Source organism: Rissa tridactyla, chromosome 8, assembly GCF_028500815.1.
Source record: "Rissa tridactyla isolate bRisTri1 chromosome 8, bRisTri1.patW.cur.20221130, whole genome shotgun sequence".
NCBI classification, from domain to species: Eukaryota; Metazoa; Chordata; class Aves; order Charadriiformes; family Laridae; genus Rissa; species Rissa tridactyla.
In genome coordinates, this window is record NC_071473.1 from 44,030,066 (window position 1) to 44,056,675 (window position 26,610).

Below are 26,610 nucleotides of genomic sequence, written 5' to 3' on the forward strand. Positions count from 1 at the left end.
GTATGTCCCTCCCTCTGGTTCAATCCTGGTGTTGCAGGGACTGGGTTGCTCCATTCTAGGTCAGACACTGAAGCAGGGCCAGGACCCCGTGGCGTTTTGTTTTCATCTGCATTTTAATTGACAAAAAAATGCAGGCATCCTTTAAAAAAATCTATTTTAAAATGCTTTTGGTCAAAATTCTTGTTTAAAGACAAACTCAATGCCTCTGGTCTGCTAAAACCCATCCAAACGATGTTTGCAGCATAATTTCCAAGCAGCTTGAACACAATTATTTCCATTCATACCAGCTCCTAGAAAGGTCTCCCTTTTTTCCTGATTTTGTTTGCAATTCTATGAAGGCTACATTTACCTCCCTGCCACTGCTGCTCTGAAGTCAGATGATTATTAATTATATTTATTTACTTATACAATCCCATAGGCATACGCAGCAGTTCACAGCCAAATACCGCCCCGGGTCCCTGATGTAGGGATCTCGAATCAAAGGTAAGCAGATACTCCCGTGATAAATGTGAGCTAACGGCCGCAGGAGATTAGGAACATACTGTGTTTCCATGCATAGAGCCAGCACCACGGATAATCCACCAATCTACACCCTGTTAAAAGTGTCAGTATGGGGAGGTAAGTCCTTAGGTAACCCGTACCTCACATAACCAGCAGAAAATAAAAAAAAAAACCCCAAAGGTGTGGAGCTATTAGGGAATAAGACATGGGGGCAGAGCAGCCTGGGGCAGGGAGGTGCTGTGTGTGCAGAATCGCAGCATCTGGGGCTGGCTTTATAATAAAGCAAAGAGGCTCTGAGATCATTCTGCCATTGCACCAGGTCACAAAACGTCCCGGTGGCCATGCTGCATCCGCCTCAATTTGCAAAGAGCCTGAAAGAAGAGCTCCATGGCCCACTTCTAGTAGCGCTGGGGGTCAAGGATGGTCCTCTGTGCTGGGACAGGAGAGCACAGAGGGCGCACCAGTGAGGCCGGGCAGTGCCGTGGCACTGCTTGCAGGGAGAATACAGGTTTTGTCCAGTTCTTGTAAAAACAGCGCCCAGGATGGCACAGAATTCACCCCGCCTGCCCTTGCTGCAATCCCAGTGCGAACCAGCCTCCGGCCCCAGCAACGCTGGGGCCAGCAAGGTGGCAGCACCAACACAGCCAGGTCCTCATGTCCCACTCCCTGGAGCTTGTTTGGGCTACACACCACGGTTTATAAGCAGCACAGCTGCGGAGAAGATGTTCCGGGGGTCAGAAAATTCCCAGAACTGGAACTTGTCAAGCTGATGTATTGATCTAAGTGGACTGAATAATGCTCCATCATTTATTTATGGGGAAGTGCCCGGCACACTTCACAAAAACTGGTGTTCGGCCGTCACATTAAGGCAAGATTTAACGTCCTGCATCATGCAAACAGGGCACCTGCACAGAGGTCAGGATGCTCACTTCCACGGGGAGCCCCGCAAATCCTTCCCCCACACATGGGGAGGGACTGGGCTGGTCCTCACGGAGCTGCTGGAGCTCTGCAAGCTCTGCAATGTGCCGACGCCGACGGAGCCAGCCCCATCCTTTCCACTCGTGCCGGTGCTGTGACCTGCTCGGCCAGCCCCCGGCCCCTCTGCCCTCCAGAAAGCTGCCGGTACAGAGCCCCCTCCTGCCCTGCCCCGCACGGCAACCCCGGCGTTTTTCACGTCCCACCAAGAGGTTTTAAATGTTTTACCCACTAATTGTAATTTTAATATTAATACGGACACTTTCAGGCAGGGAGAAAATATTTCCTTTTGGAAAAAAATCCTCCCAGGAGGAAAGGGGCTCAGCAGTTTGAGAAGATGCCGAAGCGTGGGTACTAAGGAATAAAAGAGAAAAAGTGGTGGTTTTTGCTGAAAGTTTCCATTAAGAATTTCAAAAAGACTCCTGAGAAAAACACGTTTTTAAACAGACAGAAAGCAGCTGTGAACCCCCCTGGCTGCCCTCGGCTTGGGCAAGCGGCGGGTGGCGGTGGTGCTCCTCCAGGATCAGGCCAGGCACAGCAGCCAGCCCATCGGAGCCGACCCCCCCTGACATTTTCACAACGGAGAAAATGGCTTTGCAACAGCAAAAGCATCTTCCTCCTCTTGTCATGTCAGCTGCGCACCACGTCCGCCCAAAATAAGCATTTCCTTCTAACTCCCCTCATTCCGCTGCTGCCACGATGAGGTGTCAAGGTTTAATATTACTTGGTATGGTGGGAAGGAAAAAAAGAGGTCATGTCTACAACTAAGTGGGCTTTTAAACGCAGCTTAAAATGTTTCCAGTGCCACCAGGTTAACTGTAAGGTTTTGGGGCTGGGGGTGCCTTTGAGGCCAATCCCACACGGCACTCAGGATGCCGGGGTCTCCAGGGTGGTCCCTCGACATCCCGTTTTAATTGCATGTCACCTGAAGCCCACTTCAAGGATGGGATGTGGACGTTTCTTGCTGGGATCGCTCGCCACGCAGACTTTCTGGCACGACACAGGGAAAATCTAATGACAATTAGGGCCTGACCCCACCGCCAAATCGTTTAGCAGGAAGGCTGCTGGATCAGGGCTGGATGCAATTAAAGAAGAGGCAGGTAATGAATAAATGGCTTGCCAAGCCCCAGCTGACAACGGCAGAGCTCCTCTGCCGCAGGGAAGGCACGGAGGAAAGCTCGTCCGGCAGGACGGAGGCACGGAGCCCGGGATGGCTCAGCCCTGGCAGCGCTGGAGCCGGCTGCCCTCGCTGGCTGTCGGGAGGCAGGAGCTAAATCCAGGTGTAACGTGTCCCTTTTAAGCAGTTTAGTCAGAAGTGCTGCCGCATTCGCGGCTTTTCAAGTATTTTTAAATCACTTACAAAAGCAGGATTAAACGATCAGGAATTCCATTTAATAGGACAAATAAAGAAATAACAATCTACTCCATCAGCCCTGCGAAAGGCAGGTTTGATTTAAGAAAAAAAAATAAAAAAATAAGTATAAAAGAGGGAGAATAAAAAGGAAAGGGGGGTGGAAAAAAAAAGGGTAATGTGTGTTTACTCAAGCAAAGAAAAAAATATTTAAGTGATGTAGGGGAGAAGATTGCGGTAACTAGTGAAGAATAACATCGTCTGCTTTGCTGTCAAATCACACAAGAATTTCAGTAATAGATTCTCATTCTGACACTCAATTCAATTCGAAGGTGATCCTGCTTTATCCCAACACATCAAATATTAAACACTCGTATTAGCCAGGGTGCCGTCGCCTTTCCCGGCTTAGACGCGGCAGGAAGCTTTTCCCCCTACTTTCTCTCACTCGCTATAATATTCTCAATGTTATCTAAACATGCCTTCATACACTGGGGTTCCTTATCACTCCCATTTGGGGAGGGAGTGGGGGGGGTGTGTACTTAAAACGGTATTAGTTTGGGGGGCTTTTATTATTATTATTTCCAAAGCTTTTCAATTTTGTGAGGAAAAAGCTTAGAAAAAGAAAGGCGGAGGGAGGGGAGGCGGCGAGAGAGGGAGAGGGAGCGCGGGAGCGAGAGAAAGTATAAGAAAGGGAAAAGCAGCCAGCAGCTCTTGTTTGACTGATGCCTTTCAACAAGGGCAGTCTAGCTTGTCAAAGCCCAGGCTCGAGATGAATTGGCATATCTATTCAGCCTGCCTCTGGATGTCATGCAATACAGTTTCATATTCCCAGATAAGGCATGATAAGCAATTGCTGCCCTGACACCAACTCCATCCATCCCTGCCTTTCTGTCCACGCGTATTACAGCTCTCTGCTGCGCCGCTAATAAGAGGCATTTAATTTTTACAAACGCAGCGGCAAGAGGGGCCTCCAGACTGACCAGGTACAGCATTAACGCTGTTCATGTTTAATTACTTTTTCTCGGTGCGCCGAGCTCCCTGAACACTCCTGAGTGGCACCGGGTGCATGAAAACAACTTCTGCCCAATGTGGCACCCATCAAAGCCTCGGATTAAAGATCTGTGCTAATAACTAAGGGGTGGGGGTGACGAGAGTAGAGGGCGTTTGTCCTCTGCCAAATAAATTGGCAGTGCCACCACAGAGTGGGTGGTTTGGCCGGGGTTTGGACGTGGAGAAGATGTGACCGGTGCCTTTTCCCAGGAAATGTTCCTCTCCAGAGCACAACCTCCCCGAGAGCTACCAGGGGGGAAGGAAAGGGGCTGACACACTGAATATGGGGATACCATGAATGGGTCTGGCCCCACTTAGGTGGAAGTAAGTGCTGCCCTTGGAAATTCCTGCCGTTGCCAGCACCGTGCAGTGGGCGGACAGGACCTGGACACAATCCTCGCACATTGCCAAAAAGATGCCAAGACCCTGCCTGGTGCTCTGCCCTCTTCATGCGATGGCATGTGAAGGTTTTTTGAAGAACAGTGCCACACAGCCACCTTCTCCCATGTCCTGGACAAAAAGGGAGCCCTCAGCACGCCAGCCCTACCTGGCCTTGCTGAGAAACCTTTGGAAGCCTAGCTGGTGTCCACCTCAGCCCGTCTGCGAAGCTTCTTGTTAAAACAGCCACATCTTTATGCCTCACCTCAGGCAGTAAATTAAACAAATAAGAAGACGAACAGTCTTATTTTTGGAAAGGTGAGCACTGGGCACACAGGAGCTGCCTGGCTCTGCCCACCTTTGGGAAGTGCTTCACAGAGGTGAGGTGACCCCAGCCCATGGGAGGAGAGGTCAAACTTAAGGGAAGGCAGCAAGCTATCAGACAAGATGCAGAGGATGCAGCCTAACTGTACCTGCTTTCTGCTTATTAAAACAAGAAGACCATGTCATTAGATCTCTGTCCACAGGAGCACTGCAAAAGGGAAACCGAGGCACACAACGATCTCACGTCTGGCCCTCTCCCCACCCAGACACACGCCTGAGCAGCCTCAGCCTGCCCACGACCCGGCAACACCCCCACTCAGCCACAGCCGTGCGGATCTGCTGTCAAAACTCCTCTTAACTTCAGGAGGGGCAGGACAGACCCTGCAGCCCCCAACAGCCCTCCTCTGGGATGCATTTGGATGCTGTGACCCTGCCGGGCGGTGAGGAGGTGTCCCTGCTGCCACGCAGGATTAGCACATGCCCTGGCTTCGGCAGCAATAGAAACACACTGGTGTGCCTGGCTCTGGAGTGTCGAAGTGCCAAGCGGTTTAGGCTTCACATTTCCCTGTGTTTGAACAAGAACAGTCTCTGCCTTGCTCCCAGGCTAGGGATTATCCTGGATAAAATGTTCTCGACTGCTGTGTGCTCTGCGGCTGGTGACACACCAGGTTAATGCCGTGGAGACCTGGGTCCAAGCCTTTGGGTTTGGTCACAAGCAAAACAAAGCTACAGGTCTGGGTCCCTGGAGGGCTGGGAAATAGAGCTGGAGCACGCACAAGCCAGCGCTGGCCCAGGAGAGGGGACAAGCAGAGCCGTAAACTGCCAAGACAGCAGCTCTAGGATGGGGGCTGCTGGCTGGACTTGGGGGGTCCGGGCTCAGGGTCAGGCAGCTGAGCGCTGCGGGGGGGCTGTAGCAGAGACAAGGGGCTAGAGGACACATGCCCAGCACCCTTCCGGGCCCGGGACAAGTGGCCATGCCCTTCCCTCAGCTGCAGGTCACGTTTCTTTGAACAGGGCTGCCTTCTCGGTGGTGTCCCAGCATTTCTGGCCGTGCCACAGGGCGAGCGAGACGCAGGCTGGGTTACGCTGATGTACACAACCAGCTCCCAATGCTGAGATACACAAGCAGCTCCCAATTAGCGCCCAAAAACCAGAGACACACGAGGGCATGGCAGACAGCTACCAGGGAGTAACTACACGTGGGTGATTTACCCCTCGAGCCCCGGGAAGGACTGCGAAGGATGGGCTCATGTCCGGCAGTGCCATCCCCCAGGGACCACCCTGGCCCCTGTGGGGCCAATTCAAGCAGGAAAGCGGCACTAAGCCTTTCGCCACCACAGCACCCTGGTCGGCAGAGCGGGGAAGCTGGGTATGGCAACAAGGAAAATCCACAAACACATTTGATGGATGATTCACCGCAGCCACGCTTGCCTCTCCACGCAGACAAGAACGGACCAGTCCGATTCTGGCTGCTGCTGGGGAAACTGGGGCTCCAAGGGGAAGGGGAAGATGTCTCCAACAGTGCTGGAAAACAGGCAAATGTTGGCACTGCCCCGAAATCAGACACACCGTCAGCCCCTGGATACACGAGGATTGAAAATGGTATGACGGGGCCCCAGCAGATGTGCTGCGGAGCCGAGCTGCCGAGGAGGACACATCTCCCCCTCCCCGGGTTTAGCTGGAGATGAACGACCACCAAAGAGCTGTGTGGTTTTGCCATATTACACGAGGATGGGTAACAGTAGCCACTGATCATACCCTTCTTTGCTTTCCAGGGCCAGGAATGACTGCTGGGATGCTCAGACGTGCCCCGCAGTCCCCCAAACACGCACCCCTTTAATCCAACCCCGTGCCTTTCCCAAGCAAAGCCAGCGCTGGGCTCGCTGTCAAAACCTTCAAGCCCTTCCAAAGGGGGTATTTTCCCCCCTCGATTTCTATTTTTACACACGCACACGCTCGCCTCTCCCTCGCTCGCTGTTTAATTTCCGTGTGAGAGGGAAGCAGGTGCCCGTGCTCCCGTGAGCTCTCCCTTCTCTAGGTTTTTTTTCCCTTCTTGGATCCTGCCCCATTAGTTTAGTGCCCAGCCATCTGCGACGTCTCCTGTAATGCTGTCCCCCTTGTGTACCAGGGAGCTTTTCCATTAGCGCCTTTAATATTCTGACACCTTAGCACAGGCTGCTATTACATTCAAACACTGATCGCCCTGTGAAATTACATCGCAGGGCTTGCTAAAATGGAATTGTGTATAATCAGGCTCCTCCATGCACTGTCAGTCCCATCACAAATACAACGTAAAGCAGGCTTATGGATGGGCTTAGCAGCTGCTACAAGTGTATTTTTTTTTAATAGATGAAGTATCCCTTATTTAAAGCATTTCCTTAAGAAAAAAAAAATCCAGCAGTGAAAGACAAATCAACAGCTGCTGCACTATGTTAACCATACCACCGGTCTCTTAAAAACATGTTATTTACTAAGGTAGCTATCTGTTTATCTATAACTATATCAAACAGAGAAGGAGGGCGAGATAAAGATAGTTAAACAGACAGCCGAGGAGATATCTGCCACCGGGAAATAATAGCTAAATAAAAAGTCCCATTATTTACTCCGGAGAGGGGAGGAGGGAGAGGCAGTGCTCTCCTCCCGGTGCCGCACAGTCGGTAACACGGGGCACAGCACGGAGCTGCTGTGGGAGCCTCCGGTTTGTAAGGGCAGCCCGTGCCAGCCTGCATGTGCATCTCCTCAGGGAAATCTGGGGGGAAAAGACACTTCAGGGGCCAAGCACTGCACCTCTCCGGGGAGGCTGTGATGCAGGGAAGGCAAAAGAGGGCAGGGGAGCCGTGCCGCTGCCAGGGGCTGGCTTGGAAGGGCAGCCCCCCACCCCCACGCGGGCTCAAATTAAAGCAAAATTGGCTGTGGCAGAGGGTCCGGGCATGTTCCCGTAGGGAAAGGCTAGGTTCTGCATGGCCAGCACACAAGGGATTGACTCCCCATTTCTTTTTTTAATTTTTTTTTTATTCCAGCTAAGGAAGTGATGGATTAGGACAAAGGTATTTCAGGGGGATGCAGGAAGCGGCAGGGACACAGCTGATGTGTCAGAGAAATGAGCTCCCGAGCTCCCCGGCTTGGAGTTCAAAACGCTGCCTCTTACCATGCCCTAAAGGTTATTCTGTCTGTCTGCTGTGAAATGCGACGGCACATCGCCTGAAGGGAGATTTCCAGAGGCGCTGTGACCCTTCCGCTATCTCCTCCGAGAAGCCTCTGCAGGAATGATGAGATTGTAGCTCATTTCCACACACCTTGAAAGAGCCGGGCTGGATCAAACGTGCTGGAAGCAGAAGCAGCACATCCCCGGGACTCATCCTCGCCTCCTGGCAGGGAGCGTGCTCTCGCTGTAACAGGCTGGGAAACCACGTCCACCCCACTGAAACTGATGCTCTGACATTGCCTTTCATCCTTTCAGGATGGAAAAGCCAAAATATTGTCTTGTTTGACTGTGTGGGAACAGTTCTGCTTGGGAACCACAAAGTAAAACCCTGTGACAGAGCTGCTGCCCTTTGGAAAGGAGCAATCTATTCCCGCGCGAAACACTGACGTGACATTTTGACTCCAGTTTTTCCAGTGCAAAACAAAGCCATTTGTCCAGAGCAGACACACCGCTCCTTTGCACGTCTCAGCACACGGTGCTCTGGACATTTTTGGAAGGGACACGTCTGGGGACGGTTTGGCTGCTGTGCACAAACATGCCAGACAGGGGGAGGATGGGACCACGGAGGGCAGAGACCCACGGACACGGTACCGAGAGAAAAGCGTAGGGGAGGCGCTGTACGACTGCACGCCCGTTGACGTGCAGGTGTGAGAGAAGGCAATTCAAGCCTTTGCTTTTCACTACCTGGCACTGTCAAGGTTAGGTGCTTGCAAGGTAGCAGCAAGGGAGGGATGCTGGGTGACCAGCAGGTTCACATCTCGGCTTCATAACCTGTTCCTAAAACCCAGGCCCTGGGAGACGGGAAAGAAATAAGAGAGTGATCCTGCAGCACCTTCTCACCACTTCTGTGCGCTTGTGCACATCTTATCACATACTTCTCTCCCTCTGCTCACATCCTACAACTCCCATGTCCACCACACCTTCCTGGGACAAGATACATGACCTCCAAAACTCACCTCTGGCACGATGCGGAGAAACCGACCCATACAGGACAGACCAGAGGGGCATGGAAAGATGTGCCCTGCTCCCTCTTTCCAGACAGCAGGCTCTCAGATGCAAAACCCGAATCTTTTGTATTTGGTACAGCACCAACCCAACAGAGCTGTCTGAGTATTACTGCTCTGCAAGAATCAAATAAAACAGAGTTTCTCAGCACTCTCACAAGATGCAAAGCCACTCAGAGGAAAGACAGCTGGAAGAGCAAGAGAAAGGCAGGACAATACAATGCACAAGGCACCAGGGAAAAGATCAATAAAGATTATGAGGGCAGCGGCCACGTCCCTTGCCCATGTCGCAGGCTCTCATGGCTGCTGTGAGGGAACACCAAGGAAAGTTAACAAGGTGCCATCGCGCTGGTGCCTGGGGATGATACCTGCCTAATCAAAGGTAGAGTTTACACTGGATCATCTAAGCAGCAGCTCTTCCTCATGATTGTTGACTCAGGTCAGGGTTAAGACTGAGGAGGTTAAAGCAGAGGCGCCTCTAAGAGCTCTGATGGATGCAAACACCAGGCAAGCAGGCAAGGCACGCGTGCCCAGCCAGCACAGCCGCCGGGGCAGCAGGTGGCAAAATTGAGGGTCCCCAATTTCGATGGAAGAGCAAACAGAAGGAGATGGTCCAAGGGACTAGGCAGCACACCGCAAGAGAATCGATTTGGAGACAGGTCAGGAAAGCAGAGAATAAAGGGACCCGAGAAGAGGACGTGGCGAGGTCCTGAGAAGAGGTTATTAAAGGAGATGTGGGAGGATGAACTGCAGCAGTTACAGCCAGGCAGGAGTTGGGGGCAGGACTGGATACCTGGACTGGGAAGAGAGGACCAGCACCGTGTTATGGTGCTGAGAAGGTCACAGGGGAGATCACGATGTGGATGATGATAGAAAGTTAAATGCTTCAGGTCCCCAAGGCCTCAACTCACATCTCGCAGAGGAGTGAAAGGCACCTCCATGGCTCTTCGGTGGCACCAGGCTCACCGACCGCCAGCCAGGGCTCCCACAAGGACACAGGCAGCAACCTCTTGCAGCCAGCTAGCCAGGGTCCCTTTACCGGGCAAGCTGGGACACTCTCTGCTTATGGCTTTTAGCTCTGCCTGCAGTTCTGCCTGTAGTAAGGTGCTGGGGAGGGCTCTGACACCCAGCCACATGGATGCCCTCGAGCCCCACTTGCTGTAGAAGGAGGCATCATCTCCTTGATGCTGCCGCCGAGGGCCGGATCCAGCAGTTCGGCTGGCCCTTCCCTGCCAGGGCTCCTGGGAAACGCTATTAGGATTTGCCTAGTTGCTGCCTGCTGAAGATCAGGAGGAGGAGCAGGTTCCAGGAGCATGTGGCCAAAAGAGTTATTACTGAGCACGGGTAGCAGAGGGATGTCCCTCAGGCAGTCACGGCACAAGAGCAGAGCTGTGGGGTCATGTAACGCTCATCCCACCCTTCTCAGCATCCTGCAGCTGCCCCGTGAACCTGGCCCTAACCTACATGTGCTGTCCCAGCTCTGGCTATGGCTGGTGGAAACAAGGAGAGCAAGCGAGAAGAAATGCCCCCCTGGGGGACAGCTGGTCTGCAGCAGAGGGCTGGGGGGCTGAGACGTGATGAGGAGGTTCATGGGCCGTCTAAAAAGCGCTTGGCTGTGGACTGCCTGGCTTTCCTGGCCACAGAGCTGTGCCAGGCAGCCCACCTGCTGCCTCCTGCCAACGTGCCAGCGAAGAGCGAGCGGCTGGTATGGAACAAGGTGTCCCAATTAGCCCTCCACTGATCTAATTAGATCTCCGCAGGGAGGACTGGAGCTGGAGAAACGACACGGCTGCCTCCTTGACCAGACACTCAACCTTTCCCGCCTGCAGCATTTTATTTTTCACATTTTTAACTTGCGGTACCTTTTGGGTTTTTTTTGTCCGGCTCAGCAGAACCTGCCCCGCCTCGAGTCCCGCCGCAGCCCCTCAACCCAGCAAAGAGCAATTCTGCGCGTACACAAACAGGCGTTCAGCCACCGCCGCACAGCACCCAAGCCCTCTGTCCCCCTGCCAGGGGTGCAAATCAGAGGCGTAAGGAAAGAGACAAGGGGCACCAGGAGGCAGAGCCGATCGGGAGGACACGGCAGAGCGCGCCAGGCCCCTCTCACTCCCCCCCACACCCCCCCGAATGACAGCCAGCCGTTCGAGCGCGCCGGCCCTCCCCGCGCCACCCCAGAGAGCTGGCAAACGAGCTTCAAACCAGCCCGCTCCTTGTAATCGGAGTCAGTCAGTGTGTGTGTTACGCTTGAGTTGATGGCTGGTGTTAAATTCAATGCCTTGAGTATTGATTTCCTCGCACATCCCGGACTTTGTTAAAGGGTTAGCCGTGAACCGAGATCAAAGGGAGGTTAACTCGTTTCTCATAAGTGGTAAAGCAGACCTCTAGCAAAACCGGGCGCCAGGCCTCCTCCGCAGAGGATGCTCTGAGCATGTTGTTAGCTACCCCGGTCGCCTCGAAAGCCAGATAAAGCCACAGAGCTGCCTCAAAGCAGGGAGATAAAATGATCCCGACAACTTCTCGTGAATCCCCAAGCTATTACGGGTGCACAGCAGGGACGGGCAGCGTGGGCCAGCGCGTTCCTCCTCCCCAACCTGTCCCCGCACCACCGGGAACTGCTCCCCTCGCTCGGCCACGGGAAAAGGGGGGGAAGCAAGTCTTTGCCAGCTGCACCCCAAAGAGGCTGCCCCCGAGGGGGTCGAGAGAGGAGGAGAGCCTTCCCCAGGAAGACTAGGGTGTCCTAGAGCTGCGGGCTGTCACGGACAGGTGGAGAGGACACCTTTCCTTGAGCTGACACCGCCATTGGCACCATCTCAACCTGCACGGCACCTGCTCATTCCATTTTATTTTACTCCCTTGTCGACTTTCCCTGCCCCACACGAAGTAGTTTTGGTACTGATAGCACCAATATCAGCAGGTTTTGCCAAGGTGGTAAGAATTAAGTTCACAAATAAAGCGGTACTAACAGGGTTTTGGCTTTACCTTTGTAATTTTTAAAGGATGGAGGCAGGGAAAGAGGTGTAGGAGACAATCTGAAATTGTTAACACGAGCATTAATGAATGCCCAGAGGCACCGAGCAAGAAGCATCCATTTCAGATGAACATCTGTCAACAAATAAGAGGTAAAATTTCAAAAGTAGTGAAGGTACTTCGGAGCCTCGATGGCACCAACTTCCCGGGAGGCTTAAGCACCCAAGTCCTTTCTAACAACAGGACCCTTGGCCCCTAAGTCATCTGGGCACCAACTCTTGTGTCTCAACCCCTCTCCTCTGCCCCAAGAGCTACTTACAGCACACTCCAGCTTTCCAGCAGCCACGTTGTTCTTCAACCAGATTAATTTGGTTTCAATGGCACTGTTATCTTCTGCTCCGGGGTGACACAATGACCAGTCACCACCTCTCCCAGAAGCCATGTAGCTTCAGCTGCAAAAAATGCAGCACACTCTGCCCTCCCACCCCCAAAATAAACCCAACCCAGAGCAACCCAACGATGCTGGTGCTGTAATTCCTGCTGTCCTGCAGCAACCGTAGGGAAGAAGACCCCATTGCAGCCCATCTTAGGGGTGCAACCCTCAGCGGGAGCTTTATTCCCGAGCACCTACAGTCACGTTTGACTATGAGGTCCTCCCTAGGGCGCTAAACAGGTACTCCCCCACCCCTTCTACCCTCTCCCCAACTCCTGCCACCCAGCACTCTCCCAGCAGCCCATTTGTTTTTAAGTGAAAGGTTTATACCAAAGCGCTTAGGGAGTATCTTGCTCAGTGCCCAGCATACCAAGTGCTGAAGATTTCACTTAAAACTCTCAGCATCTGTGTATCTCAACTAAATTAAGCTATTTGCTATAAAAGAGCACAATGACAGTAATGGAATAATAACAGCATTAATAAAACACAACAATCCTCGAATGAGAAGCGGACGCATCAGCTAGTTTCAACCAAGAGAAGAAGGCTATTTTAAAATCACACACAAAAACCATCTGGGGGTGGAGAAAACCAACAAAAGCTCCGAAACTCAGAGGTCAGACTGAAATTATGTTTTTAACCTCGAAAGAAAGATGCTTGCCAGAGCCTTCCCAGCCAGAGAGCTCCCACACCAGCTGGAAATGAATTTCCACAGCTCCCAGCAATACAAGGGCTTATAATGTGAACGCTGAAAATTTCCAGGGGGGCACGCTGGCTCCACAAAAGAGGGGTGGGAGCACTCTTAGGAGAGAGGACACAGAATTGAAAGCCTGAGATAGACAGAAATGACCCCTCGAGCGTCAGCAAGGTTTGTAAGCCAGCTCCTGGGACAGAGGCATTGGAGCAGGGGGTGATGCCGTGCTGAACGTGTGAATGCCGAGCTAGCGACGCAGGGCCAGATGCCGGCGCATCATTATGTAAACATCCAGATGTCTCAAGCTCACCACACTGCCATTCCCCTCTTGGTTGGAAAAGTCGGTCTTCACTCCATCCAGAAATTCTTCCTCCTTCCTTTGTTTTGGATGACTTTGAGATTAAACAGCACCTTCAGCTGCAAAGTCACCTACGTGCCATCTCGCATGGGTAAAATAACCCTGGGGACCTGCAGTAGGGATGGGGACAGGCGTACCCAAGTCCTAATCAAAGCTCTGGGAGGCCACATCCCCTCGCTGGTCCTCTTTACAGGAGAAGGAGGCTTAGCCGCTCAGTGACGATCAGAGCAATTAATGCACATTAAATGTCACACTGCGTCTCTGAGGTCTTGCCACAGCCCCATCCTGACCAGGGCAACAACCCCAAACTATCATTTGCCTTGGGGGAGAGCTGGGAGGGTGGGTGACAATTGTTTCCCTGGAAGGGGAGTAGATGGAGGAAAAGGAGGCCTCCACATTCACCAACAGCTTCTTGTTTACATCCATGCTGAGAAGGACCAGTAACAGATTTGTGCCAGCAGCAGGTAGGGTCTTCGTGCTCCTCCTGCAGGCATGTTTCTCTAGCCCAAGCCTTGCCCCAGCCCCATGGGCAGAGAGAGGGGTCCCTGCCCTGCCCAGGCTCCGGTTTAGCTGGCGGCCTCTGCAAAGGGTACATGATAGTCGCTCCTCTCCTCGCCCCAGCTGCCCAGAGCCCACGTGCAGATCCTCCCGAGGATAACGCGGCAGAGACAGATGTCACCTCTTCTCACTGACATGGAAGGAAACACAACCCGGGTTGCCATTCTGCAGAGGCAAGCTCACCGCTGCCTCCCTGCAGCATGGCCCAAGCCAAACACTGGCAGCTGAGCGATCCCTAACTCCAAAAGAAGGCAGAGTTAAGACGAAGGTGGGCAGCAGCTGGTTGGCTTTCCCATAGCACAATGGGTGCCATCTTTGGGTCCACCTGCCTTTTAAGAAGAAGCCAAATGGGGCTGGCAGGTCACTTGGTATAGAGTCCACAGCACCCAGGCCCATGTGCTGCAAGATGGCTGGAAGCCTTCTGGGTACAGGTCCATAACACAACTCCTCTTACTTGTCCCCTGACCTACCTTCTCCAGCTGATCCACAAGACAGTGCTCCTGACCTTTCTAAATTCCTATGGAGAAAAAGCCAAAGCAGCAGTTGCCCCGGACTTAACAGGCTGCAAGTTTCTTTGTTTTCATTACAATTTCCAATCCTGATGCTTTTTTTTTTTTTTTTTTTTAAGCCATTTCTACTCTGCCCCCCGGAGGTGCTGCTGTGATTGAATGAAACATGACCCCAGGCTCCAATAAGTGTATTTCAATTACATCTGTCACCATGTAACAATGTAATGATATATCATGTGATATTAAATCCATGGTAATCATATCAGCGATTTTTTTAATAGTGCACTAATCACATTATTACATCTCAATAATTAACAACAGAAGGCCTAAAAAAACTGGATACAAAGCAGAAAGCTCCGAGGGTCCCCAGCTCCTGCCTGGGAGAGGCCCAGAGGAGAGCAGGATGGCAAGGTGCTGCCAGGTGGGCATGGCATGACAAGGAGCAAGGGCACAGAAGTTTTACACGAGCAGCATTGTACAGAACAGCCAGGTAAAACCAGATTATTCCCCAGTCGCAGATTAAAGAAGTGAATGCTTTGGAGCTGGGAAGAGACACTTGACATATCCCATCTTGCCCAGCATCGCTCCCTTCTCCTCTGCTGCTCCTGCACTGCCGCTTTTCCTCCAGTGAACCAACCCTAAGTGCCTTTCAAAGGTGCCGTCCTGCTGCAGACAAGGACTGCTGGTGCCCTGCTGCAGAGGGAAGGACGGTGTCTCAAAAAAGAAGGATCAATCCTACCAACACGTCCTTACCAGGCTGCTGGAAGAATAGGATTATTTCCCTTCTCCCCTTGCACCAGCTAGAAACAAAGCTCAGAGAGCACCCCACACCTCACAGAGCCACTGCAAGGCTTGAAGTCGCTCTGATTTTTGCAGCAAAACAAATCTGTCGGCTTAAAACTGAAAACCAGGGAGAATCCTTTGGAGGGACAGGGGTCCTCTGGGTCGCCACCTCCGCCCCAAGCTCTAACCCACATGCCTGGAACGAACTGGGGCTGGACTCTAAAGAACTGGCTGACGCACATTTTCCTGTATGCGGAGGGCAGTCCCCCAGTTTTGTGCCACCAAGCTGCTCCCCCCAGCTCCCAGCTGTATTTTACTCCCTGCAGGATGAGGACGAAGGCGGGCACAGGTGGCAGGGAGCCATGGGTGGCAGCAGGCTGGAGCAGAGTGCCGGGGCGTGGGGTGTCCCGTGCCGCACCATCCCCGACTGTGACAGAGCTTTCTTCCAGTTGCAGCCTGGTCAATCTAGCAGTTTCCACATCAGAAGCTGATCTGAAGAGAGCCTCATTACCTGCCTTAAAGTTCCAGCCAAGCACTTAGCTCTTAAAGACAGGATTTAAGAAATATTTGACTGATCATTTCTCTCCTCATTTAGTTTGGCTGCTCTGAACCGATTCAACCTGTGAAGTTGAAATAGTGAGAAGAGGAAGAAACGCGTGTGCAGGCAGTCACACCACGCACCGCACACAACGTCCCAGCTCTCCCACCAGCTCTTCCCAAAGGGCCAGATCCTGGCTCAGCCTGGTCTGCATAGCCTCTCCTGAGCCAGGATTTGTGACATTTCCCAACACCAAAGGGGAGCCACCTCTTCCTTCCCCCTGGAGGACAGGCATTTGGGGGATCACTAACTCCCCAGCATCCAGACAGAACCGTTAGGTACACCTGGAAGTGCCAAGTGCAGCATCTCAGACCTGGGAGCAAGGGATGGAGAGAGGGATGAGCCAGCCAGCATGGAGAGCGCCACCATTCTCACATCTTCAACCGAGCCAGGACAGGACATTCCTTCATCTCCTTGCACGCCTTCCTCCTATTCCGCTTCCCAGCTTGGCTGTCTCCACAGCGGCTGGGTTGCCTGCCCTCCTTCTGCTGTTGCCCAGCAAAGGAGTTGCCAGCCACGCTCTTGCACACCCGGCGGTGCCCTGCTCCCTCCTTGGGGACCAGAGTCCATAGAGGGGCTGGGGGGGCCTCAGGGAAATGAGGAGGCTCCTGGGGCCAAACAGGAGTTGTAGCAGCAACCGAAGTGACCCCGCTAGTCATTTAGGGATGATCCCACTGAGGGCAGGCAGGATGGAAGGACAGACACCTCGCTGGCCAAGGCAGTGCACTTGGACTTTCTTTCCTTCCTCCATCCCTTCTTTTCTTTTTTTTTTCCTTTTAATTTTGTCTCGGAAGCCACGATCCTTTAAAGATGTGCACGTCTCATTAGCTCTACCTTGACAATCATTACTGTTCCTGCAAAGGCAGAAGAAGAGCTCAGCCCGAGCGTGGGGGAGTCCATTACCTTGTAGTTAAAGGGACACTGACAACCCTGTGCTGCCCGTGGCCTGACTCCCACTTCAAAGCAGGGTCCCCCCCATTGCTGTTCCCCCTCCTCTACTGAGCAATCATCCCCTGCTCAACCCAGGTGAGATGCAAACCTTGCAGGCGCAGGTGGTCCTGCACCCACCACCAGACACTCTGTGTTTCCCTGGCTGGGCTGTAGGGTAAGATCATGTCCACGGCCCCTGGGGCGAGGAGCACCAAGGCACACAGAGACACGCACCTTCCCAACACGTTGCACATGGCCTTCAGGTGACCACATCTCACTTCAGCAAACGCACGCTCCTGGGCTGGCCCGCAAGACCCAAACCTAGCCATGAGAGCAAGCAGCAAGCCCAAAATGTCCACAGCAAAAGCCATAGCACTGGCTATGGGGTGAAGACCACCAAGAGGGACCTAGGACAATGGCACAGCCCCCACATACGACTGCCTGGTGGTACAACCGCAACAAGGCAGCGAGCTCTGCTCTCATGAACCAGCTCCAACATGCCACGCACTCTACACCTATGAGTCTGTCCCCGGCTTTTCTGCCTCTGTAGGGTACGACATGGACCATCGCACAGCCAAGGGTGGGGATGAAGAAGGGTTCAAGTGGGTGCGCAGTGGGGTGATCCCAGGAAAGGACCCTACTCTCTAAAGATGCTGGTCCAGACAGTCCTGCTTTGCCCCACAGCTGGAGGCTGTTGCTCTGCCTGCTTGTCCCCAGAACCTGCTTTGCCTCCACAAAGCTCGATAACGGGAGACCTGACTCACATTATGGAAGGGCAGGACCCCTCATTCAGGAGATTTCAGGGCAAAGACCCCAAAGCAACTTTTGAGGAAATACCCCCTGCCTTCTCCCAGCCCCATGAGGCTTCGGAGCCCGGTGCAATCCTCAGGATGCAAACACAGCAGGGTGCAGCCCTACAGAGATGATCCTGCCTCTTTGTGCCTTGCAGGACGGGAGCTCTGCTGCTGCAGCCACGCTCGCTCCCCGCCACTCCCTGCAAAGCCACGGCGGGAAACAATAACGCATGGCCGCGGCTCCAAGCCATACTCCAAGGAAGGATCCCACCTCCAGACGAGGCTGTCCAAGAACTTGACAGGACTCTGTTTGAAAAAGATGTTGAAAGAAATGATCTCTTTAAGTGCAATGGGAGATATTTGTCTCTGATTTACCCTTGGCTTTTTGCTCTGGTTCAGGTAGGAGCGGTGTGGGATGGCTGGCAGATCTGAGAGCATGGCACGCCCCAGCGGGCAAAGCGAGCAGTGCGGAGGAAGGCGCGAGTCAGTTTGGAGTGCTCCCCATTTATCAAACTCACGCAGCCCGCCAGCAGAGCGAGTCTTTCTATCATTACAGCTCTCAAAATCCGATTCATACCACTAATCCTGCCTTCATTCTCCCAGATTAATAACATCTCTTTCAACCTTCACAGTGTGATAAATAGACAAAGAGAGAACAAAAGGAGAAACAGAAGTGAGAGAAAGAGCCAGAGCAACTCCACATAATAAAGAGAACCAAGAAAGGGGAAAGAAAAAAAAAAGGGAAAAGAAAAGGGAAAGAAAGGAGCCGGCACACTTGACTCTGCCATTTACTTTAGCAGATTCTCCCCAAGAGCTCCCTGCGATCTTTAAAGAATGTAAAACATTGCTCAAAGGAAAGGCTCGTTAGCAACCCTGACCAGCCCGGGTTTGCTGGAAATCTTTTCACTTCCAGCCTCCGCTCAGGTCAGCGCTGAAAATGAGTTTGTTGGTTTCTCGTCCTGTTTCTCCACAGACTCCCGCAGAGGCAAAGCCTCCAGCACACGCTTGCTCTCTCCTTTACTTACACCAGCGTCTCGGAGGGGAACCGGGGGTCTCGGCTGGTGTATGCTCCAGGGCTGCCCCAGCTCAGCAAGCCCAAGACATGTTGGCAGAGCAGCCTGGGGCTGGCATAGCAAGGGCTGTCCCAGACTCCAGGACCATGCGTCGAGCTTGGGATGGGGATGAAGACCAAAACCGTAACGGCAGCAGAGCAGATGTGGGGACGCACACCATCAGCCTGGCTGGAGCGCACCCACGGGGCCGGAGCAAAGGGGAAGCCTGGGTGGACACAGCTGCACTGCAATGGGGGTAACACGAGCCCCGGCTCCCCAGGCTGCACCTCTTTGCTCCCTGCCTTGTCCCCTGGCAGGGAGGTCCCATACCTGCCTACGCTGCACAGCTTGGATGGGCATTTGGGCCACCAGAGTCTGGCTGGAGCCCCCCGTCTCTGCTCACGGAGCTCAGCCGTGCCTTCTCCAAAGCAAGGGGGTGGCAGCCCCAGGCATCCCCTCCCCAGCACTCTTGCTCTGGTTCATTCAGAAACAACTGAGCCCCAGGGAAAGCTGATCCTGCAGCCCAGGACCCCAGAAAGCCAACCCCACTGCCTCCGGAGACGTTTAGCCATTTCCCACCCACAGCCTTCACCGGAGCTGCGCTGTTCAGCTTCTTCACTCTGCCACGCCGTATTGAACACTCCATGCAATCTCCGAGTTATTTTAATAATTAAATGTTTATTGGCACATTTTTCCCATACAGCTTCCAGACTTGCCTGAATTTCTTTCCAGTGAGTGACTTCCCTTGGTTCAGCCTTTCCATAGGATGCACACCTGCAAAACGTTTCCTCTGCTCCCCCCACAACGAGCATCCCCCTGTGAGCCCATCCCCGCGGACTCCTGGCGGGTGCTGTGCACACCGAGTAACACTATGCCAAGCCCAGACGAACGGCTGGGGCAGAGCGCTGGATTTCTGGCCAGGATGGTGCTCTATTACGGCTCTGCATTCACAGCCTCCGTGCAGAGGTTGTTTTTTTTTCCCCTCTCTTCTTTTACACTGTTCCATATTACTCCAGGCTTTGAAGTACAGAGAAAAGCAACACTCGATGTGCCTTTTTTTTTTAAAGCTACCTTTATCATAGCAAATCTTTTCCTTCTCTGCTGTGTCGCTGGAGATAGATATCAAGCAAAAAGAAAGTCTCCTCTTCTAACAATGGATTTCCCTTCCCTTCTGAACTTCAAATAGAAAACTCTTATCTACAGCCACAGTTGACCAGAAGAAGAAAAGAAAAGAAAACAGACATATGAACTGAACCCAGGCTCTCTTTCTATTTACTCAAAAAGGCTGTGCTGGGTTCTTCACGCAGAGATGCTCTGAACATGTTTATAGCATGTATTTACTCACTTCACTAGCTATAGCCCCCACCATGGAAACCCACCTCCAGAACAACTCTCCTCTGCTCCATGTACCCTCGGCAATCTTTTCTCTGCTTAGCAAGCTCCGTGCACCTGGGCCATCCAGCACAACAAAGCCTACACCTAAAGCTGGGGACAGCAAGAGCTCTTCAAACCCAGCTAAGAGTAACAGCAGCAATGCCCCTGCCTCACGTAAAGCATCGCTTCTGTATAGTGCAAGTTCTTTAAGTGACAGGATGGATTACAGGTCAGACCTTGCTGGCTGTACTCGCACAAGATGCCTTGAACGGCTCTGGCTGAGACCAGGTTGCTTCAGCCACCCGTGACCTACCCACGTGCACATTCTACGCAGCACCTGGGTGCCACTGCTGGCACCAGCCAGCTCCTCTCTGTGTTTTAAGATCTCCATTTGAACCATCTTCCTGCCTTTGATGGAGCTGCTCCAAGGAGAACCGTGAAACTTCTCTTCTCCACTTCAGTCCCTGGGTACAGCCCTCTCCTGCCCCGGCTTTCCTCCCCTACAGCTGCCTGATCTCTGGAGAGGTCTTGCCAGGTCCCAGCTGAGTTGAACACCCACCTCCCTGGGACTTGCTGAGGTCCAGCTGCTGCCAGACCACCCTCACTCCCTGCTCAGCTAACAGAAATTAAAAAGTGAGCACCGTGCTCAACAGGCAGCGTTTCTCCCAAAGTCACAGCGCCAGGATCAACACGCACATAGCAAGAAACCCAAAGAGGCAGGCACTACTGCCTTCCCCACCTCCCAGAGTGTCCTGCTGGGCAACATGTACTTCTTGAACCATTCTCGCTTTCAGCCTTCACGGACACGGTCACACATGCCTTGGGGAACCTGCCCTTACAGCCGTGGAGCACCTCCCAGCCACAGCGCTCCTGTTCCTTCTTACCCTCAAACTCATCTTGAGTTCAGACACAGATTTATTCACAGGAGGCTGACAGACAGACGAACTGTCCTTCCCACCACACATGGCACCATGGGCTCTGCCACCAGACATGGACACAGCCACTGCCATGTGTTGTCCCCCAGCCTGTGAGGGGGACCCCAGCTGAAGAGACTCACTGCTGGAACTGAAGCCAGAGTCCCAAATCAATCGGGGCAGAGAGGGCTGGAAGCTTTCCAGATCATCTTCCATTAGATGTAAGAAGTTTCCTTCATCAAAAGCCAAATCTCATTCTCATTAGGAGAATCTGGAGCTCCCAGCCAAAGGGAGGACGAACTCCCACCTGAGGCATGGTCAGGAATCCTCCGCAGTCACGCATGGGAACAACGTGCAAGTCCAAGCTCTGCCTCATTTGAACTGGAGACAGTTTTGGTAACTCTTCTTGGCTCCAAAGCAGCCAGGAGAGCCCAGCCTGCAGCCCCAGCCGTCCAGCAGGCTCTCTTGTGGTCCCCCACAGAGCTTTCCAGGCAGCGGCATCATTCCCTTCATGTTAAACTCCACAAAAGCCCCCAGTGCTCTTCCCTCGGGGCAGTCCCGGCGTTGCAGAAGGCTCCTCCCTGTGGAGCTACAATGGGAAGATCCATCAGACAAAGCACCTTCTCTTCAAGCTGTCTGATGACAGATGTTCAGCCAACGGAGCGGTGGGATTGGCGGAGCACCGCAGAAGCGCTTTATAATTCCTGCTCCTCTCCTCCTTCCTCAGCATCTCCCGGGAGAGACACGATGATGGACGGTGACATAACTGACTGTTCCCAATCAAGGTAATGTAAGTAATGACAGCTGACGTGATTCCTGGAACGTGCAGGCGCTGCTGGCCTGCGTGCCTTGCCTACCACTGCCAGTTTGTGGAAGGAGAGGAGGTGAAAGCACGGGGGCCTGGCTGGGGAGGAAAAGCCCCAAGACGCTGAGGTTTCCAAACCAGCTGCAAATAACTCATTACATCAGCCCGCAAACCGAGCGGGAGCCCAGGGGAGGTGGGTAGCCCCTGTCTCGTGGAGCAAATCTGTCCTGGGCTGTGCACAACGCCTGCCCCAGACCTGGACACCGCTGTATCTCTCTCTAGCATCACCTGGGACTGTAGTATCCCTAGTCCTTAGGAAGCGGTTTGTTGGGGTCTTGCCTGGCCCCTCAAGGTTCGGCATGGCTTTTACTGCTCTGGCTCTGCCCCGGCTCCCCCACACCGTCAGTGACCATCTGCAAATATGAACGTTAAGTCAATAACCCAGAGCTCACCTCCCCGTGCGGCTGGCGCACAGGCAGCATCACATCATCTGAACCCAAGGCAAGAGGGTGCAGCAGCCCCAGATCGCACACAGGGGTGTACGGAGACTCATGGAGGCAAAATACTGTGCAAGCTCATAGCTGAAGTCCTCTTCCAGAGCCTGGAAATTAGCAGGCAAATTTAACATGCAGAGAAGCGACCGATTAATAACCCAGCATTGACTTAAGAAGACCTTGAATAATACATAGTGCTTGTACATGGAAGGGGAAAAAGTCAAGTCCTTCTGCTTGTCAAGTGTATCCGCCTCCCAAGCACCAACACTTGACAAGAAACCTCCCTGCCAGCCAGCCACAGCTTTAAGCAGCTCTTCAGAAATGCCTTTTGCTAAGATGAATGGCAAAACTTTGCGCCAAGTTAGGCTGGCATTTGGACAGGTCCAAGTATGGTGTTGTTTTAAATGTAATTAGCACTGCCTGTTAATAAAGTCCCTCTAAATCTGCCAAGCAGAAGATGAGGCTGAGCATTTGGAGCCCAGAATGATGAGCCATGCAGATGCCCTGTGCTGGCTACGCTGATGGGTGAGAGAAAGGATCTCACCACGTGGCCACCCCAGTCTCTCCTCCGCCCTGTCTGCGCTGAATCCTCCCAGCACCTCGGCCACGACAAGGAGAAGTCAGACCCAAATAGACAAGAGATTGGCAGACGCTCAGCTGCAGGCGCTGGGCTCCACCGCACGACGATGACAACAGATGAAGCTGTGAATGGACTATTCCCTTCCACAGCTTGATTACGGCTTCTGTTGTTTAATGCTGATTTTGGTGTGAGACACTGAGCAGTGGCATCAGCATCCCCGTGTGGTGCTGTCTGCTTCCCTAAATAACGATCGCTGGAGAAAAATCTGCTCCCTTTTGGGAATATTCCAAACCAGAAACTAGCAGAAAAATGGTGTTTACCTTAACAACAGCCACTATTTTTGTATAGGGGCTACATACACAATGCCCATTGTGAGAGGGGTGGAGTCCTGCAGAGCACCAGGGATTTGTGTATCATCAGTGAAATACCGTGAATCAAAACCGCCTTCATTTTTGAGAGGGGGAGAAAGACTCTAAAACGGCACCTCAGGCAGAGGCTCCCAACAGCCGGTCGTTCTGACTCTTGCGGCTGAGTGACCCTCCTGTGCAGCCGGCCCACGAGGATGCTGCAAGGATTTAATGCCTGCAAAGCAATTTGGAAATGAAAAGACTCGCAAACAAGCCTTGCGGCTGAAGCCCAGAAGGAGGAGAGATGAGACCTAATTTCTATTCCAATCTCTGATATGGACTCACAGGAAAATCTTCCAACTCACCCATGCCTCAGTATCCCCAGAATATTATATATTGAGCGTTATGAGCCTAAATTCATTCATGTCCGTCTCTTCTCCCAAGTAACAAGCGATAGGACAAGAGGAAATGGCCTCAAGTAGCACCCAGGGGAGGTTTAGATTGGATATTAGAAAAAATTTCTTCACCGAAAGGGTTATCAAACATTGGAACAGGCTGCCCAGAGAAGCGCAGGAATCGCCATCCCTGGAGGTATTTAAAAGACGGGTAGATGTGGTGCTTAGGGACGTGGTTTAGTGGTGGTTTTGGCAGTGTGAGGTTGATGGATGGACTCGATCTTAAAGGTCCCTTCCGACCTAGACAATTCTATGCTTCTATGTTTTTAAAGAGCTTTAGCATCTACTGCCTGAAGACCAAAGGACCGCCACTACGCAAAACATGAGCTGTGTACCACAAAAGGCCGCAAGGCATTTAAAAAAGCAGCCACCCAGGGCAAAACACAAGGGAAAAAATTTGAGTAGGAAACAAGATTTCTCTTCTTCAGATGTAAATGAGTGCCAGCGAGCAGCAGAGCTCCGAAGACATACATTTTAGCATCGAAAAGTGTATCTACAAAGGGAACCAAGAAAAAAAACGCAATAAACAGGCTGAATTCTTAGAGTTTGATTTCCAGCGCAATAAGCGCAGAAACGGAGTCCAAAGAAAAGATCTGTATTAGCAACCAAATCCAATCATTCCAATAATAAAGAAGAGACATCCGGACTGGTGCAGAACTATTTCCAGAGAGAAGTTTGTCTCCCCATCCCTTTCACACCCTGCAGTGGCTCAATGGAAGAATACTTAAGAAGTTGCAAGTTTGGTCATAATGTGTAAAAAGCCCCTGAAACGCGACATCATTTACTCTTCTGTGGTATTGCTCAGCAGAGCTAATAAATCTTGCATGAGCAGAGCTGATTCTAATTTTCTAATATGAAAAGGCATTTGGATTGAGAGAGAGGGGAAGATAAAAGTGATTGAATCTCCAATAGCCCAGCGTCAGTGACAAGAAACATCCTGCGACGGACCCCAAGGAAGAATGGCTCCCCCTCCTCCCCGAACCACAGGCACACTCACCCGCTCGCACATCCAATTCTCCCTGCTTTCTGCTCGCCACGTCTCAGTCTCCCCTATTGACAGGATGTGGTTTTAAACACAGTTACACAAGTTATCATTTCTGCCTTTTGATCAATCTGAATTTTCAGGACAATTACCCTCTTAATCAATGATTGCTATCAGCAGCCCCTTGGATTCTTCACCAAGGCAATCGTGCCGCCGGGGCAGACGGCGTGTGCATATGCAATGAAGCTGCGGGGAGGCGCAAGTCCATCTTCCCCTGACGTAGTCGTCGGCTGAAAGGGTGGAGAGCTGTGAAGGCCACTTCAAGGAACACCTGACGTAAAAAATAAGCGCAGGGAATTAAAAGGGACGTTGTGCGAGGTATCTGTGGCACAGCCGGGCTAGAGGGACCAGGGACCTGCTAAAAATATCATCAAGTTGAAAAATAAGCCGACTAAACCAACAGATTTACCATCTACTGAAACCATATATTTAACAGCTATCTATAGCCAGCACTAACCGCTCCTAATGAGGCTAATAAAGTCCATTTCCAATTAGAGACTGAAACTATTAGAAGAAGAAAAGGCGGAGAGGCAGCTTTTAACAGCCTCTAAAGATGTGGCGTTTGGATTTGGGGTTTTCAGTATTTTTTTTTCCATCAGAAATTATTCAATATCACCAAAACGCTCCCAGCATTTACACACACAAAGCAAGCCTCCCGCCGCTCTTCCCTGGCAGAGTATGTGTTTCGGTAATTGATGTTTGCACAGAACCTCAGCTCCTGGAGGACGCGGCTCCTACGAGGCATCTCTCACCACCACAGAAACACAGGCCCAGATATTTAGACGCCACAAGAAACCCCAAAGCAGCCAAAGCCCAATTGCAGGGGCCGTGGGTTGGCTGGGGCACGAGGCTTAGCGTCTCTATTCTTGAAGAGCACCACCAGTTGGTAGGTTCATACCGCTTGGCTCGTTTTTTCGGCACTCCAGATGAAGCAGGGCGAAGCAGGACATCACTCCCACCTGCACATCGCTCTGCGCTGCTCCCTCGACTACCGTAGTGGCTTCCCCTGGGCACAGGACTCCTTGACACATCGTTCTGTCCAAAAAATAGCTCAGCCAGACCCAGGCACTGCTGCGTCTCTCTGAACAGCCCCTGCAGGCAGAGAAGCCGTGTCTTCTCCCAGGCTTGGAAAGCACCCCACACCTCTTGGGCGCCGTGTCGGTGGGAGGGAGCTTTGCCACCTGGAGGGCAGCAGGGAAACGCTGCCGGAAAGCAACCGAGGTCCCGCGGGGGAAGGCGGTGTGGTGGCAGCGTGGTGGCTTCACCATCTTGACCAGCAGCTCGGGCTGGCAGTAAGCAGCAGCGGCAGCGCCAGGTGAGGCTGACGGGCCAGCTGCCTTCGCAGCCTGCTGGCTGGAGGAGCTCTCCGAAAGGCACAGTATTTCACTAGCTATTTTACATGGAGAATTGCCGATCAAAGATATCCCCACTGTGTACTCCAGAGCAATAAAAATAAAAAAAACCCACAAGAAGAATTCTTTAGGCGGGTAATGGGCATTTTATTCCTTTTTATGACACTAAACATAGGCAGCTGGCATAATTACACCACAATAAAGGCATAATGTGCACCTAGCAGAACAAACTCATACTTTTGATAATTAGGCAGAGCAAACACAGTCTGGGATTCAGCCACACGGCTTCACTGTCTCCTGGATCTGACGGAGCCCCCGTCCCTGCAGCACGTCGGCCCCATTCCCTCAGCTGGATTTAGCTGGGCCCCAGGGGGAAGGCTGAGCAAGCAGAGCATCACGAGCTCTCCTGCACGGAGAGGAACGGCCACGCAGCTCCACGGTTTAGAACAGACCGAGGGCAGAGCGCAAGGCAGGGAGGTGCAGGATGGGTCCATGTGCAGCTCCTGAGCGGCAGTTGGAGATGGTGCGCTGCAGAGCAGTGACAGAGGATGTCAGTCACCTCCCGAGCAGCACCAGGGACACATCTGGGAGGCACCAGGGCACAGGTGAACTCTGCAGCTTGAGCTTAAAGACTGACCCCACAGACAAGGTGCAGCAGAACCAACTCCATGTGGCCAAATCATACATTGGCAAAGGGAGACCCAAAACGCAAGAGAGATGCAGAGGTCTCTCCTTTGGGTCTGGCAGCTCTGCTGAGCTCCAGAAACTGGAAGGGCTAAGCAGAAG

The 26,610-nt window shown here is 52.5% G+C and overlaps 1 protein-coding gene across 7 annotated transcripts in view; it reads right to left on the minus strand.

Moving 5' to 3' along the window:
- The window catches only part of ERI3 (ERI1 exoribonuclease family member 3), a 137,434-nt gene that overhangs the window by 42,778 nt on the left and 68,046 nt on the right, over positions 1-26,610 (minus strand). The window contains exons 7-8 of one of the 7 annotated variants that reach the window (XM_054212762.1): positions 22,007-22,155; positions 19,161-21,338 (exon numbers count right to left, since the gene is read on the minus strand). The exons of the other annotated variants lie outside the window; for them this stretch is intronic. Coding sequence (XP_054068737.1) covers positions 22,036-22,155 — 120 coding nt within the window. The 3' untranslated portion in view covers positions 19,161-21,338; positions 22,007-22,035. Of the gene's footprint in view, positions 1-19,160; positions 21,339-22,006; positions 22,156-26,610 lie in introns of those variants that run through there. 7 annotated transcript variants of the gene reach the window in all.